Source organism: Poecilia formosa, unplaced genomic scaffold (assembly GCF_000485575.1).
Source record: "Poecilia formosa unplaced genomic scaffold, Poecilia_formosa-5.1.2 Scaffold202, whole genome shotgun sequence".
In the NCBI taxonomy this organism is placed as follows: Eukaryota; Metazoa; Chordata; class Actinopteri; order Cyprinodontiformes; family Poeciliidae; genus Poecilia; species Poecilia formosa.
The window spans coordinates 1,145,182-1,162,164 of NW_006800141.1; the positions used below are offsets into that span (position 1 = coordinate 1,145,182).

At 38.5% G+C, this 16,983-nt stretch overlaps 1 protein-coding gene across 3 annotated transcripts; it reads right to left on the reverse strand.

The window, feature by feature from the left end:
* Positions 1-10,408: 10,408 nt before the first annotated feature.
* Positions 10,409-16,888, reverse strand: aire (autoimmune regulator). 3 transcript variants are annotated; one of them, XM_007567027.2, is made up of 13 exons: positions 14,805-16,888; positions 14,428-14,602; positions 14,188-14,319; positions 14,019-14,084; positions 13,801-13,866; positions 13,488-13,615; positions 13,284-13,405; positions 13,120-13,189; positions 12,806-12,940; positions 12,593-12,711; positions 11,723-11,801; positions 11,530-11,628; positions 10,409-11,229 (listed from the first exon to the last, which is right to left on the reverse strand). In XM_007567027.2, the coding sequence occupies exons 1-13, from the start codon at positions 14,949-14,951 to the stop codon at positions 11,146-11,148; spliced, it is 1,422 nt and encodes a 473-aa protein (XP_007567089.1). In that variant the 5' UTR covers positions 14,952-16,888; the 3' UTR covers positions 10,409-11,145. The 3 variants fall into 3 exon arrangements, with proteins under 3 accessions (XP_007567089.1, XP_016534588.1, XP_007567088.1); XM_016679102.1 differs by having other exon boundaries at positions 10,409-11,226; positions 13,801-13,938; XM_007567026.2 differs by having other exon boundaries at positions 13,801-13,938.
* Positions 16,889-16,983: the final 95 nt, after the last annotated feature.

Below are 16,983 nucleotides of genomic sequence, written 5' to 3' on the forward strand. Positions count from 1 at the left end.
AATGTGAGGCTGATCCTTTGAGAATTACAGATGCTTTCCAAAAGTCATTAGAGATCAACATTTGACATGCTACACCACAAAATAAATCCTCAGAGTGTCTGTCTGTCTGTGGGCTCTGAAACCTTGAGCCTAACTAAACCTATATGTCATGATTTGAATCTAGTTTGCGGGAAAGAACAGAGGCATTTACAGAAAATATGAGACACCTTTACGCATCAGGTCTGGTGCTAAATACAGTAAATGTTTGTGGCTCTTGAAGCTTCAATTCAGAGCTGGCCTGAGGCGTAAACGAACTCTGGATCTGCTTAGAGTTTGCTGCTGATTTGAAATTACACACGAAAGGAGGACAAATGGACGTGCTGTAAACATAGTAAATAAAAGACAGAGAAAAAAATTATTTGGCCCCTCACAGATTTTTTTTCTATTTTTTTATTTTTATTTGTTAGACTGACGTTTTTCAGATCACACAAAAGCTCAGGCCATCTATTAATACTTATTATTTACTTATTATTAACAATAAGTAATAGATAATGAAAAGACAACAATAAATTGTCTGATGTCTGACTCAGTTACCTACTAGACAAGTACCCAGTTGTGTGTTACCTGGTGAACGTGAAGCTAATCAACAGTCAGCAGTATAACATAAATGTTATTGCTGAAGTATCTTTTGCATGATTGCACTGACAGAAAGTAGGCCCTCAAGTCAAGTTTTGTTTCAGCTTTGTTTTTTGACCAGCCTCCATTTTTGGGAGACTGACTGCTTCTCAAAATCATCATAATTTTCTACAGATGTGGGCCAAAATCACTGCAACCTAATGTTTTTTGATTTTTTTCTTAATTATTTTAGTCTTCAATCTTATACACTAAGCAACAGTTGTCCAATTTATTAGTAAACTAAGTTTTAAATAAGATTCTCTATAACTCTGTTTATATATAGACATTGTTGAAAATGTTTAAATGTGCAACAAACCAACTAAAGTTCTGTCAGATGAGTGCATTTTTTTCCCCTGTAGCTGCAGTAACTCTAAAACTCCCAAAACTAGCTACTTGACTCACTGATTATCTCCCTGTCTTGCTTTCTGTCTGCTTGCTTCAGACTCAGACGCCTCATGAGTCTTTCATGAGTGTACGTGTCCCGAGACAGAAACTTTTAAAGCTTTTACAGGACAGGATGCTTGCTACGACGCTGAACCGGTGGGAAAGCTAGACGGGGTCATCTGATAGGGTGGTATTGGTGAGGAATGTAACTGATATGAGTCAGAAAGAGCGCGATGGATTCCTCTCCTTGGATCTCACAACCCTGCTCTGCTTCCTTTTTCACACAAACACAATGGACAAAGGTGAGGCGTGAAGCGCTCTGGTGGTATCCGGTTCACAGGAAAATGCTGACAATAAGCTTCCCATGTTTTTGCAGTTTGGAATTGCTTCCAGGGCTGATATTGGTTTTCATGTGCATTTATGTTGAAACAGGCATGAATTCCTTTTCAAACCTTGTACACTTGTACAAAGGAAACAAAATAGCTATTGGTTGCTCAGGGGCTACCGCATGTTGCTGCATGTCTTGGTGCAGAGAAGGAGGAATCTGCAGACGTTCCAGACAAACAGACCAAATGCATGACTCAGAAGAAGTAAATCTTCTGCTGCTAAAACAGATGTGGAGTCATATCTCATACATGTTTAGGTGCCCAAAATGTAAACTGTTGGATTATGAATGCCAGTTGCAATTTTCAGATACATTAGTTCAGAATGTACTGCTTGTTTTGAAACAGAAGTCTATGAAAACCAGAGACATTAGTCATTACACATTTGCTATAAGAAGTGGCATCAGTTTTCAGAGCATGTGGGCCCTTTCCTCTTTTCTAAGAATGTTGACAAAGGGTTCTGTACAAAAGAGCAACATTTCCAAAATACTAGAATTTTAGTGTATGTTAATTTCCTGAAGAGATTAGGTGTGCGTCTTAAGCAATCCCCAGCTTTGTCTGTATAACTGGAAATTCCACATTTTGCTTACCTTTCATGATATGTGAGATGTTGCGTTTTGCTTCACTGAACTCAGTGCTTTCAGCAGCTGGGATCAAGTGACATGGACAATAATTAACTGTGGCTTCAATTAAAAAAAAAGATCTATAAAATAGTAGCCTGGCCATTGCCTTAGTTCTGCTCGACTCTCATCTCCCTTCAGTTCTCTGTCTGGGATTTCTCCCATTGAGCTGGATTTTTCGGGCCAATCAGTGAACAAACAGAAGTTATAAAGGATGACATCGATTGTATGCGCTACTTACAATGGCAGTGGAGGAAGTGTTCAGCCTACATTGGCCACACTTCCAGATATTGAATTAACATTAATAATCATCTTGTTCGGCTCAGCACTTCTCTCTTCGCCATGGGAATTGTTGTTTACATTTCAGGTAAGCTTCATAGTGTCAAACTGGTGCATTACATAAAGTGATGGGATAAAATTTAAAACTTCAACAGAGTGGGTGCAAGCAGTTTGTTTCTTATTACCCAAGGGTCTAGACTCTAGACCCTCTGTACAAAGTGAAGTGTAACACAAGGGAAAATAGTGTTTTAGGAAACATGCATTTCACAAGGACCAACATATCATGCTGTTGTTGGACTGAATAAATAAGCTCAACAGAGTGAGACTGCAAATTGTGCAAATTTGTGGCTTTAAGCCCATAATTTTAAGCCATTGCAGGCAAAATGACACACCCTCAGACTGCTCTTGTAGTGTTTACTTTGGTATGTGACCAAGCAGAACCTCAGAACAATGAAAAATGAAAAATCTTGAATCCTAAATGATCTGAAAGATGTTCAACAGCTGCTCTCGACTTGATAGGAATTTGGCTTCATTGACAAATAACTAATTCACCTTCCTTAGCACATAAAATTTACATGTTTACAATACCATAGCAACTTGACTTTCCTTTTGAATAACAACCCTGAGTGTCTAGCCTCTGATTTCAGGCGCATTACTCATAACGCTCTGGGGGCAAATAGCTGAGTGTTCCTGTAATAATGTTCTTCTTTCCATTTTTCCCTCTGCCTAATTTCTTCTGCCTCATTTTCTTTGCTTCTTTTCAGCCCAAATATTTCTGTTAATTAAAGTTTTATGTGTAACTTTTACTAAATTTTTTTGCCAAAGGTTACACACTGCATGTAAAGTAGAACATAAAATCAAGCAGCAAAAGAAATCTACAACAAGTTTGTTAGATATTAAAAGTGAAGATTTTAATTAGTCAATTGATTTTAGTTGCTATCCAAATGCCGTTAAAATATTTAGCATTTTTCTTTTGAAATATAAAAGCCAGTTTTGAATGGTAAAAAAATTCTGGGAGAATCTGAAATCATCTTTTCACTCTGAGATTTTTGCTCCGGGGTCCACTTGTAAAACCTGGCAGAGCTGCTCCTTAGAGGTGCAAACAGATTTTTGCCCTGGAGACAACATGTCTCCTGCAGTTGGCTGATGCAGAAAAAAGCAATGACACCCGTCCTGAAACATTCGTCCTGACCAGCAGCTGTATGCCATCCTGGGAGGTCACCAGGATGCCAGTCATTCATTTGGACCTGGACTCGTTTGGCCCCCCCACACTCGAACCCACACACCCACACACACACACGCACATGCACACACCCCCACACACACACACACACACACACACACATGCTCCCAGTAAATAGCAGTTCTCCTCTGCTGCTGAGGCTGCACATAGCATGTGATCTGATGGCTGGGTTTGGCCTACGGCACTGTAGAAAGAAGGTGAAAGAGAGAGGGGCTCTGTGTCCGCATGCCTGCATTCGAGCTCAGCAGCTCTGAAAATGTACCAGGGGCTTTCCGTCGGTCCGGAGGCAATGAAGAGAATGTGGCCTATGGCAGGAATCAGCAGTCTGTGACGAGCGATGAAGAGCTGAGCAGGTAGTTGATGGACACGGCTGCCTTGAGGGTGTTGAACGTGACGGAAAGATTGCAGTTTTTCCACGCTCCATTTGAGGTCTGTATTGAAAGGAAACTGTGTATGTAGGAAAAGAAGGCATACATTAAAGCTTTCTTTAGACAGTATAGGGCTTATTAGTGATTCAACTCTGAAGTACTGACAGCAAACAATCTCTAGTCTGTTTATGTCATGCAGGATCACATACCGAGCATTACTTAGCGGTTAATAGCATTTCCACTTTTATTGTGCACTTTTGTGGAAGACCAGAATAAAAATCTACTTTTCATTAGCATTTCTTAGATATGCCCTGACAAATGCCATTTTTAAAATGATTTTTTTTTCATGAGTGTCCTTTTTGAAAACATTTTGAAATGGTTTATCCTGGTCTCGACTAACAAAACCTGGAATCTTAACAGGAGTGTTTTAACTTTTGATGGTACTTAAGGAAGATCATGTTTTATAGAATAAGTTCAATTAAATAAAGAAAACACTAAAATTGAGGGTTTTTTAAATACATTGCAATGTTAGATCTATTTCTTTTGCACTTTAAAAGAATATATCTTGATATTACAATATCAGTACTTATCAAGTTGTGAAATAAAACCTTTTGCTTTTGTACAATATTACATTTTTTTATTGCAATAATGTGATGCCATGTATTTAAAATTTGAAAAAGGCAATGATCTGCTTTCATTAAAACTTTTAAGGCTTTATTTTTAGTTTTGCTGAAATGAAAGCGCTACTCCTGCGTGGAAATTCTGTTTTCAAGAACACTGACACTTACATACATTTGCTAAAATGATTTTAATAATAAAATAGCTAGACACATTACAAATCTTGGACTTAATTAGTCTGACAGGCAGCAGTGATTGCCCTCCTCTCGCACTTTCAGGATACGTATAAAGCAATTTACTCCTTTTTTGTAGCTTGTTCATCCACTTACTGTAAGACTTTTGTGTAAATCAAACGATTTCTAAAATTGACTGGAAAAAAAAGGCCTCTATGACTTCCAGCTCTGTTGTTGCCCCATCAAGTCGCAATGATTCAGCTGTGAGATATGTAAATGGTTTCAGCTGAAGTCTGACACAGACTCGGTATTGTGTAAACTAATAAAAGCCCATTGTTTTATTCTATGCAACATGGTTTATTTTTAGTGTCGAGACAGAAACCAGAGGGAAAATATCTAATCTCTGGTTATTTAAGTCATTAATAATATGAAATGGAAGGGCAAAGAAGTAATCTCTGTGAAGCCAATGAAAAGTCACATTGTGCTCTGCCCCAGTTAGATATAACTGTCTGTAGAACTGCTGTGCTTGCACTGTGTACTTGATATTATTGGAAAACAAGCAGAATCAGTAACACATTTCTGATGCTGGCTGGCTGCCGTTACATGTGCTTCCGTTATCTCCACGTTTACAGTCTGTCTGTGATCTGAAGCCCTCTTGCATAACCATTTAGACAAAACTACATTATAATCTGTACAAAAAATGCGTAACAAGATTGTTTTAAAGATCAATGTTATTGCACTGAAAACTAATGCCTTGGTCAATAACACCTGCAACTTACGTGTATTTACAACTAACGAGTGAAACCAATATTCATCCTGAATATTGACTGAAAGGCCTGTAAAAATGTGGCTTTGAGATTTTATTCACATCTTTAGACAAGACGACGGGAAACGGCTCTTCACTTTCTGAGTTGTAGACTTCTCCATCAACTTCCCTGGTGGCCATTTTCAGACGTTCTCTGATGACTCTGCTGTGGTTGGTTTCATCGCAGAACACAGAACTTTGTGGACTGGTGCCAGCAGAACCACCTCCCGATAAACTCTGCTAAAACCAAGGAACTGGTGATCCACCAAACCGGCACCAGACGGTGAGACAATACATATGTAAAAAAATAAATAAAATGGTGCCGGTTTGGCATATATAATATATATATATAAATTAACGAATACAGATGCATCTATCCAGATGCACATTACTTATTTGAACATTACTAATTTGAATATGGTATTTCTTAATAACCGCACATGTAAATTTCTCCTCTTTTATTCTTATATTTATATATTTCTACTTTTGTGAACATTCATTGTTCTACTTACATAAACTTGCTGCTTTTGACATCTGCCTTTTCCCACTGTGAATATTCTATTCTATTCTATTCTATTCTATTCTATTCTATTCTATTCTATTCTATTCTATTCTATTCTATCACTGGGACTTGTTTGCCAACTATAGACAGACTGAGAGTGAGACATTATGTTGATAACTTGCTCAAGGTCAGTAGGAACCAATTGTTTTTCTCAAAATTTGTTAAACTTATATTACAGATAAAATTCGTAACATATTGAGTGGGAGTGAAAATAACAACCAGGTCAAATTCTGTAAAGGAATGCTACGTATCCTATATTTTGCGTTCATGCACTCTTCACACCACCGATAGTTATGATCACAGGAAACCCTGTTAGCACTGTAGTCCCAAAGCAGGAATGCAAACACCCGACAAGCTCTTCCAAGAATCCCCCAGTTGAGGACTTTTCTGGAATGTCCTAACAAGCCTTCCCTGCCGTGTTTACAGTTTCATACCAATGGCAACCCTGCAATCTGTCTTGCCAGCATGTCATTATCTGGACTTCTCAAAAGGAAACACAGGGGAGCAACTGGATGAGATTTCTCCTCTATAAACAGGTTCAGGCTATTTGAAAGCTGACCATGCGACTCTATGCAGAGCAAGAAACGGAGATAAAATCCGGCCACTGCTACTGCTGTAATTGGGTTTTGTTTACATTGCTACCCATCACTTTAAATCAGGAAGATGTTTGTTGAAGTAAATAATTTAGTTTTTCACACCCAACTAGACACAGTATTCTGATCAACTTCAGTGAGTTCTGAAAGAAAAATAAGATCTCAGACGTTACTGACTTCGGACCGCTCGCTCTTATATAACCCAGGAATGTTGGCACCGGACCATCTCACTAAATCATGCAGAGGAGCAAAGGTTCAGAAAAAAAAAAAAAGCAACATTCATTTCAATCCCACAGGCGTCCAGCGAAGTCTTACAGTGCTTCTAAAGTTTATGTAAACAAGCATTTTCTAAATCATGGCAACAAGGAATTTATTTGTGTTGAAAACAAATTTCAAAGATGGATTTATCTGAAAGTCATAGAAGCCTCCCTGAGAACAATAAGTCAGCGTTTGACTCATTTCTGGTTGAATGAGCATGTTCGCTATTCAGACCTTTACAACTCATTTCAATCCAAGTAAGGAAAACGGTACATGCTCTACATATTCAAGTACTCCTACATTCAAGCATTATGGGTCATTTGCTTTCACACGCATATTTAAATTTGAGTAACATCACATTCTCAGTATGATGCAACCTATACAACTATAACAGCCTCAAAACTATATGAGGTATCTATACCTTTCTCACCTGTTCACCTGCATTTCTCCTTTTGAATAACGGCTCAGTGTTTCTTCTGCCCCAAAGAAACACAAAGTTATGTGTTAAAACGTCCTAGACTCTCTGATCGACAAAAAAAGTAAAGTATATATTTAAGAAAAATCATTCCCGTGAATGAATGTCCTTAGTTTAAAGGTTGGGATTTTCAAAAAAAAAATGTTTTATTCTTCTCAAAATAAAGATTAAAGATTCATCATTGGTTTGTTTGACACATGAATTCACTCAGTGGCTCGAACTTCTGGTATTTCCTGCTTTTCAGCTTCACACCAACAGCGCTGTGGGACCCTCACAGACTATTTCCTGTCCTCAACAATACTACTGACAAAGAGTGAAAGTACCTTTGCCAGTAAGTCGTGTATATTTTAATACGTGAGACCAGACCAACCCCTGCCTCCATTCTGGGAACGGTCTTTAAAAAAAAAAAAACTTGGAGAGAGATGAAATAAAATGACTAAAAGATGCCCCGAAACATGGGGAATTTCACCTTTTATATATTTTCAGGAGTTTCCGATTTTGTGGCCAACACCATAGTAACAGGATGTGTGTTTAAGGAACATGACCCTGTGACTTCACACTGACTGACAAAGGAACAAAACACTGTAGATATCTGCCTTACTGTTATTCTTAGGGGTTTCACAGCTTCTCGCTTTACTTACTGTCCAAACATAAAAACTCTGAGAAACGTGGGCACATACTTTTAAAACAATTTACATTTTGTCACAGCTGACAAATCGGTGAGATAAAATGCAGGTCAAGTCAGGAGGAGGAGCTCTCCAACAGTTGAAATGATGAGACGACGCATTAGGGAGAGGAACATGACTACTGACTCACAACTCAGTTAGGCCTTTGTTCCTCATTAGACATCATGAATGAATGCAATGGTAATATTTTGACTGGAGAGTAGAGATGATGCAACAAAGATGATGAACCACAATCTAGACAATAATGCAGTATTATTCAGCACATATCATTTGTATAAGCTCCAGATAAAGTATATAGTTTTATATCTATAAGAAAAATAAGGGAAGTACAAATGCTTCTCCTTTTGAGAGACATTAATGTGATTTTTATTATGAAGCTACAATTAATAACAACAAATCGTTATGAGCCATTAACCCCCCCATAAATCGTCACTGGCTAGTAACCAAGCCCATCCTTTCACAGTAAAACATGGCACAGCTGTAGTCAATAAGTCATTTGCTCACTATCTGACGTTTTCTCCAATTCACTGCACGAGACAAAAGCTTTTACTAAGATTTAAGTCCAAGTCTACTGGAGTAGGAGTCTTACTTGAGTCAGCATCTCGGTCTCGAACTTTATTAACCGGTTCAATAGTTTAACGTTAAGAAAATTTGTGTTTTGGTCATCACTCCCTGTGAGGTTACGACAAGGTGTTCGATGAGCTTCAGTGAGGAAAAACAAATTACAAACATGAGGGACAGGTGATGACCGCAAAGATATGAGTTCACTTCTGGGTGAATGTGGCTCTAGTTGCATCAATTGATTAGAACGACTTAGCAGGTGCTATTTAAAATTAGTTCCTTCACAAGGACCCTTGCTTGTCAAACAACAATGAGCTGAAATGAACAAAACTTAGACAGAAAACAAAGATAACTGAGGTATAACAACAACTGACTTCACCTAAAATAAACCCCTTAAGCTTCCTCATGTCAGTCATCCCTAGGATTTTTTTGTTTCTTTTACATGTTTCCTTTGTTCTGAAAAAATCTGGGTAATTCCCACTTCGCTTCACTATCAACACAAACATTGTCAGAGGAAATGCTTCCTCTTATCATGCAGCAATGCTTGCTTGACAGTGTTGGCACAGTGAAATCCAGCAGATGGTGCTTTGTTGTACTTGTCGGACGGGAGCCACCTTGCGGTGTGAAACTATTTGCTCTTTTTCGCTTAGGTGAAGAAAGCAGTTTTTGTGTGTTTTATTAGTTTGTATAATAAGCATTGGTTTCCCACTTAAAAGAACTTGGTTACAGTATTTGATTTGCGGAACTAGATAGGCAATCTGAAGACTGGAAAAAGTGATTTATCACATGAATTAATCTGAAGTTACGTTGCATAAAGTTTATGTTATGAAAAACTATTTTGCTACCCTCTTTGTTTTTGTGTGATGCTGCCTTTCCCACGAAAGCCATAGTTTCAGAAGATGCTGCATGAGCAATTTAATATAAATGTGCTGACAAACAAACAAATCTGCACATGTGTAAAGGCGCAGCACCAAGCATATTAATCATCCTCTGTTTTGAGCCTGGAGGAACTGGGAGCCATGGAAACCAAATACCAAGAGGAGAAAAATCTTTGTGCTTCTTGTCCAAGTTTCATCCCACTGGCGGTCGTACTAAACCTCACGAATCGCATGACAATAACAACATTCCTCATCTATGTGATATAGTCCAGCAGGAATTCCTGTTAAACAGAGGAATTTCTCAGGGCAAATACTTCACTGGATTAAAAACATCTGGTGCACCGTGCAAATCTGAAACAGAAATAATGTTGAAAATTGTATTGTTGTTTTTCTTGTTCCGACGATATATGTGATAAGTGTTGGTCTGGGTTTGTGCACTTTGTGCAGAACTACCTGATAGTGTTGAGAGTAGAGATTTTGTTGTCAGGATGTCAGCAGACAGAAAGAACTTGTAGCATTTAGGGACCTTTTAGGTAACAACAGCAAACAGAAAACAAAGATAAAGGCTTTTATAAAATTCTGGCTGCGGTAGTTACACTAGCGGTTCAAAGTCCATTGCCAGTATGCCTGTGTGAGTTTTGACCCTACTGCGTTGATGCTACAGAGAAACCCTGGAAGCGCTTGTTAATATGTGCTGGGGTGAAGCTTGGGTCAGAGAGAACCGACATGTACCACAAAGCGTCTGTTTCTTTCAAACATTCCTGAAATAACTGTCATATGGGATGTGTTTTATTTATTTATTTATTTATTTTAGCAAAAAAATAAACATTTTCTGACAACCACAAAAACATATATTTCAGCATAGAAAGTTTTTATAAATCTTGATTTTTTTTTTTGTCATGTCTTGTCCAATAAAAGCCACAATCTTCAGACTTAATGAAACCAAACTTGAATATTTTATCCTTGCAAAATGCCATGTGTAAGAAAAAACTGAAACTGCATCATCTTGAACACACCATCCCTCGATGGCAATATTAGATGGGGGGTTAGAGGTTATAAAAAAAAACTTTCAGCAGCACAAGAAACTTAAAGATGCAGCCAGAGATACAGTGTTTTAGATCAAAGCAGTTTAATGTGTTTAAATGGCTTAGTCGAAAACCACAAATAAATCAAACTGGGACTCTGGAAAACTTTTGAAAACGTATTTTCAAGGTCCTCTCCATCCAATTGGAGTGTCTGATCTGAGACACTTTGCAAATATTTTCCTTCCACTTTACGACTCTGCAATATTCAATCACATCAAATCCTTCTGAAATGCATCCAGGTTTGTGGTAAGATGACAAAAATGTGTTAAAGTTGAAAGTTTTTTCAAAGGTCATATAATTAAAGATTATTGGCACAAGTACAGAAACACACAGAGAAAAGAGGGAAGGGGAAAAAAATGATGAGACAATTTAAAATTAAACTGCCAATCATAAAACATTTATTTCCAAATTAAAGTGGGAGAGAGACTGTAACTTATGAGTGACTATGCTGTTTGAATTCAATTACCCGGGGGTCAATTTATCATTCCTGTTTCTATATCCCTGAGTGCATAATTGTGTTTCACTTGTAGCATCCCTGGGAGTCTGGAAGAGGCCTGGAGATGCTGTGGAAGGCCCACTGCAACAGGCCGTCAATGGAGTTCGGCTGCCACAGAAAGAGCAGAAGAAGAAGAAGAAGAAAGATGAGATGTGAGCACATATCCAGCTGTCGTTTCAAAATGATGCGTTCTTCAAGATCAACTGAACTGAACGGCAAATGCAGCCAGTTAATACCCGAGTCTAACATTCATCCCCAGTCGATCCTGCTGCTATGTAAATAATAAATCATTACTAAAGCTTAAGTCAAATCAGAATACACTTAAAGTACAGCAGAAATAAAACATCAATCAGAGAAGAAGATAATGACTTTATTTTTTTGCATCATTTGGTATGTTATCACCCTTACATCTCCCAAGATGGAGTCCAGCTCGTCCTTATCGATGACTGGTTCGGAGAAGGAAGTGCTCTGATCTTGACTGAATGAGTTCTGGACTGAAGGCGCAAGCTAAACACAAACCAGAAAGAGCACAACGATCACAATGCAGAATGTGCAGGCTTCTCTTCTCCTTTGTTTCTGTTGTAAAGGTGTGTAGACACACCTGCATGCCTCTGGGCTCGGTTTCTTTCTCTGCAGAGCTGCCCCATGGCCTAGAACAGGACAGGCAGACGGATCTTCCCCTTTGAAGCACACAGACATCGCGAGTGACTCAGACCGAAGTGTGTCAGGTTTCCTTCGATCAATATGTAATTTGAGGATTGCGGACAGGGAGCTTCAAACTGTTCCAAATCACCAAGCCAAACACAGTTCCAAAATCATTTCACATTTTAGTACATCAAGGTCTATGTGGAACTGGTTCAAATGATTTGATTTATGTTAAATTTAAAACTAAAGCCAATATCAAAAAGGTAGTGCAACAAAAGTACAGGACATCTATCTTTCATTCATAATTAACATAATTTTCTGAAAGTACTGACCCTGAGTTACTACTGCAAAACACCATTTGTAATCCATTAGCCAGCACTTGGGAATTGACTCTACAAACACACTCTTAGTGCAATACTGGTACAACTGATCAATACTAGCCTGAAAGAGAGGGAGCTCCAAGAAATTTCCTCTGCACAGTAACCAATCAATGGTTCTGAAAAATTAGGCACACGATCCCATTATGGGGTACGAAACACAAAATAAGGGATCTGAACACGAAACCAGGAGTCAAAATTATTGCTATCAGTGTATTTTGGCTTGAGTTATAAGAAGAAACAAACAATGGTTGCTACACAGCACCCTATAGTATTATCTCACACTGCAAATGTAAATTGATCCAATTTGCATTTGCAGTGTGATTGATCTGTATAAATCTCTCCAATTGATTGGAGACATTCAAGGCTCTGTAAATCATAATAATTTTTGTATTATTTCATCCGACATATTTCTCATGTCACTGATAAAAAAAGAGTGGTTGTCTTACTTGGAAAAGTGGCAATGTGCATGGAAATGCTTTAAACACTGAAGGCAGTGAGTCAGATCTCCCCCAAGGTGGCAAACACCACACACCTCCCTCACGGCAACCATCTCTCCACCTGAGCACTGGACACACAGATCGCATTTGTAACGAGCAAGAGGCAGCAGAAACGGCAAAGAAGATCCAAAGGTGGAGGAAAGATAAAGTAAAACTCCTCACCTGGTTCTTGCCATTCGATGCTTTGACAGAGGCCGTGACACTCGTGAGGGAGGATGACAAAGTGGGGTAGAAAGAGTTGTCCAAGATGGAGTTATCGGTGTTTATGCTGGTTTGCTGAGGCTGAGTGGGGAGAACCTGAATTGGAGAACAGAGCGCCACCTTTAAGTAAAGCACTGACTTAAAGTGGACACTTACAGACTGACATTATAAACATAATCATCGTTGATAATGAAAAATAGTATATAAAGTCCACCCGTATTCTTTTCAGACAGTGTTTAAATGTTATATTACAACAAAAGCCTTTACATACACACCTGGACAAGCTGTAGAGCATTTTCTTGTTTCACTCTAAGCCCACAGCACCACTCACACTGCCAAGAGCCGCTGTTAATTACAAAAATGCATTTTACTTTTAAAAGACTTTAACCAAATGCCTATGATCTAAAAGCTTCTCACATTTACCTCTGTAACCGTTTACCTCGGTATGGAAGTGAGTGGAGGGTTGAGGCAGGCGAGATGAAAAGCTCGAGGACAGCCGTCGCAGCAAATCAGCTCCCCTCCATCCTTACACACTGCGCACTCATCGTCATTAGAGTGTATCTAAACACACACACCAACAAACACGTACAGCTGAGATCAGATGAGAAATAAAACAGCACCACTGACAACATTGATGGCTTACTATTATTGTGTTTGCCTCCCCCTGGTGGATAAACCTGGCACTCGCAGATTTAGACTTTTCGTGGGACTTCTCTGCTAAACTGTACGAGGGAAAACCTTCAGCGCCTTTGATGCACTTTCTGATGGAGCCTGTTTCAAGACAGCACCGTTTGCCTCAAATATCTTCTCATGTAGACAGAAAAAACAAACAAACAGTACATCTCGCTACCAACTTCTCACATAAAAAAAAAACATGTTACCAGATGGTAATGTCTCCCAATGCCAGTAAGCATCAAAGTTTAAAAAGTAACAATGCCAGTTTTTCAATGTCTTACCATCCAGTGCAGTACGCTCCTGTTTGATTTGTATGTTTTCTTTTTTATCCTGGCTGAATGGAAGATCTGAAGAGGAGGAAGATGAAGAAGAGGAAAGGCCTACGCCTCTCTGAACAGAGGAAGATACCACCTGCAGACCTGTAGCAGATTTCTGATATATTTCTGACATGAAATAAAAGCAACGCAGGTTCATTTCAATCAAGAATATATTGTATTACTGTTTCCAGATGGTAGTTGCAGTGCTCCCGCTTCACTCTTCACTCTGTACAACTTGACTTTACTCACTGGTGCAAAGATCAGAAAATCTAAGTTACACTAGGTTTGTCAGTAAGTTTACTGTAAAAATGCTGTTGGATTAGAAACTGATTGGAGGGAAGTAAAGATGACCTGTTCCATCGCTCGTCTTCGCATGATACTCTGAATGCTGAACCTTGTCCTCATGGCTCCTCTTCTTGCTGTGAGAAGCTTTTACTCCTCCAGAAGATCTGTTTTCAACTTTGGACCGTGGAGCGTCCGGTCCTAAATGGACAGAATCAGCAGAATGAATGAGTCGGTCAAAGTCAGATGAGGTCAAGACGAGACTTTTATGAGAAGGAAATGTTTTCAAGGAAACTGGACTTCACAGACTGGTATTCAGGTTAGCGAGAAGTGCCTTTAGCTTGGGGTAGCTGTCCATGTTGTAGTCCTTGGATAAGTTGCTCCAGAAAGCCTGGAGAGTTGATCTGCTCTGCTCAATCAGCCATGAAAGAAGGGAGTACATGGCTTTGTGAATCCCCTCGCTCACTTCCTTCTTTAGAGTATCCTAGAGAAAACAAAATGCTCTAGTATGTGGGTTTCAAAACACCGCATGGCAGATATACAGATTTATGTCACGGATAGAGCTGTACCGTCAAAATCTAAACCAAACAACTGAGTGTAGTTATCCACAAACACAGATATGTTTTTTTTCTTTTTAAGAATTTCACTTCTAAATAAAAGTTTGGACATATATTCATTTCACTTACCTGCAGCTGTTGTTCTGTGATTATGTTTTTGTCTGCCAAGCCATACACAATAGGAAAGGGGTCATCCACCGCCATCGCTATGTCAGTACGCAGCTCGCGCAGCAGAGAGCGAAGGTTGGCGTCCCTGAACACCTCCACTCTGGACATGATCTGCTTCAAGTGACAACGAGAACTTCAATGAGGAGCCGATCAGGCCTGAGATCGTACATTCACCCGTCTGGAGGAGGCGTGTCCTATTCAAGGGAGAAATTTTGACAGGTGTGCCATTCAAGAATGCCAGGAAATATTACGTATTGTACACCATTTTCCATTTTCCTGTAAAAGTGTGTTTAATTTCTGTATTAGATACACATTTATTGGTCACAGTTGAAGTAAAATTGACATCCGTATGAGACCACAGACCTGACGTACCAGAAGAAGACCCATTCCTTAGACCTCTGAGGAGTTTGGTTGTCCACCAACGACACCAACCGCCTTCATCCAGGGGAATACCTGTCCTCTTGCACCAGGAGAGCAAGGCGAGGCAACGCGCTGTTTTACAATGACAGTTTCCCTCCTAAAAGGTTCTTTCCATCTCAACTTCCCCTCAACTATCAGGTTTGCAGACTCTGAGTCACCACAGAGAGCTCAGCATTAGTGTCATAATTATCACTTTCCAGTGAACTGGAAACAGCAAATCAGAACTGTAAACTATTAGCTGATGGATTACATGGGGGCTATGCTCATGGTCCAGCTGTTGCTCATGATTTAGGAGCTGGAGAGTACTTTATTTTTTTCTCAAACGAGACACAAAATGCCTGTGTAAATAGTGCTGTTGTAGATTTGTTTAAGTTGATATCTGGACTGATGAACACTAAGTTCAGCAGGTGATATGAAGCCTAATCTTTGTCTATCACTGTTAATTTGTTGATTTAATATAACTTTCTAGTGTTCACCTTGGTGATTTTTTAAAAGGGATTCATTATGTTTCCTTTATGGTCTGAGATAAGTTCTTTTGAATCATATCCATCCAAAAGTAAAGTGAAGCTGCCTGTGTGTTTTTCTTTTTCTTTTTTTGAAGTGAAAAAATATATTTAAAAATATCTTAAATGAATTCCTATGTGTCACAAAATGCACGATTACAATTGCAAAAGTTGGACATTCTTTGATTGTGTTGGATACAATGTTGTTGTACTGGAGTATTGAAATGTTTGAGATGGTTAAAGCTAGAAAGGATTTTTGTCCTTCTTTAAAGGCCCATTGAAAGATTTTTCAATTTTTTTATTTATTTATTTATTTATTTTTTTTGTAATGTGGAATTACAACAAATTGACCAGAGTTTAGTTGAAATAAACTTAATACAATTCAATTTAACTGCACTGGACTAAATCAAATTTCAGTTTACTTGAATGAATATGAATTGTGTTGAATGTGTATAACTAAAACAAACTGTATCAAAATGTATTGTTCTAGACTTAAACTGAATAAAATATGGTAAAAATGCAAGAATTTGTACCAAAATTAGCCGAGCTGAGGTGCACTGAAAAAACGTTAAATAAACCAATTATTTGGTTTATTTCATTGCAATCCATTAAACTGGCATGAATCCAGTTGCATTTAATTACTGTTCGTTGTTGAGCTGAATTTACCAGATCTGAATTAAAACATGAAAACAAAACTATTAGATGAATTGGTTATTTTTAATTTCCTTTAGCTATGAGTGTGTGGGGCTGCATAGTTTTTTTGTTCTGTGTGACCCTATGATGGATTGGTTTGTTCGGGGGTTACCAACGACCTCTTGACATTACCCACGTCTGTGCAAGAGTAAGCAGGTATAGAATATGGATGTCCTGAACTGAAGTATGTTTAAGTATAATCTCTCACCGGAAAAAAAACCCCTCAAAAACAGCAACTCAAAAACTAAACAGACCTGTTTTAAATACTCTTTTGTAACCGTCAACATCAAAATGTTGAATCGACACTTTATTTAAATAGACAGCATGTTGAGGCCTGGAAGGTGTGCGATATCTTTGGTGTTCTGTTCAGTTTTATTTCTTTATTTGACAAATTTCTCCTAGGGAGGACACTAAAGTATATTCTATTCTATTCCATGCAACAAAATATATTCCAAAAATACAAATAATAAAAAGGAAATACGCCATTTTGCTACCAGGTGAATGTAGATGGTTAGGAGAGTGAA

Coding starts and splice junctions, on each gene's coding strand:
- aire (XM_007567026.2), bottom strand. CDS start 14,951: ATGTCCAGAGTGGAGGTGTTCAGGGACGCCAACCTTCGCTCTCTGCTG. Junction 14,320..14,427: donor TCTCGCTAACCTGAATACCA/GTCTGTGAAGTC, acceptor CTGTCCATTTAG/GACCGGACGCTCCACGGTCC. Junction 13,616..13,800: donor GGAGCGTACTGCACTGGATG/GTAAGACATTGA, acceptor GTCTTGAAACAG/GCTCCATCAGAAAGTGCATC.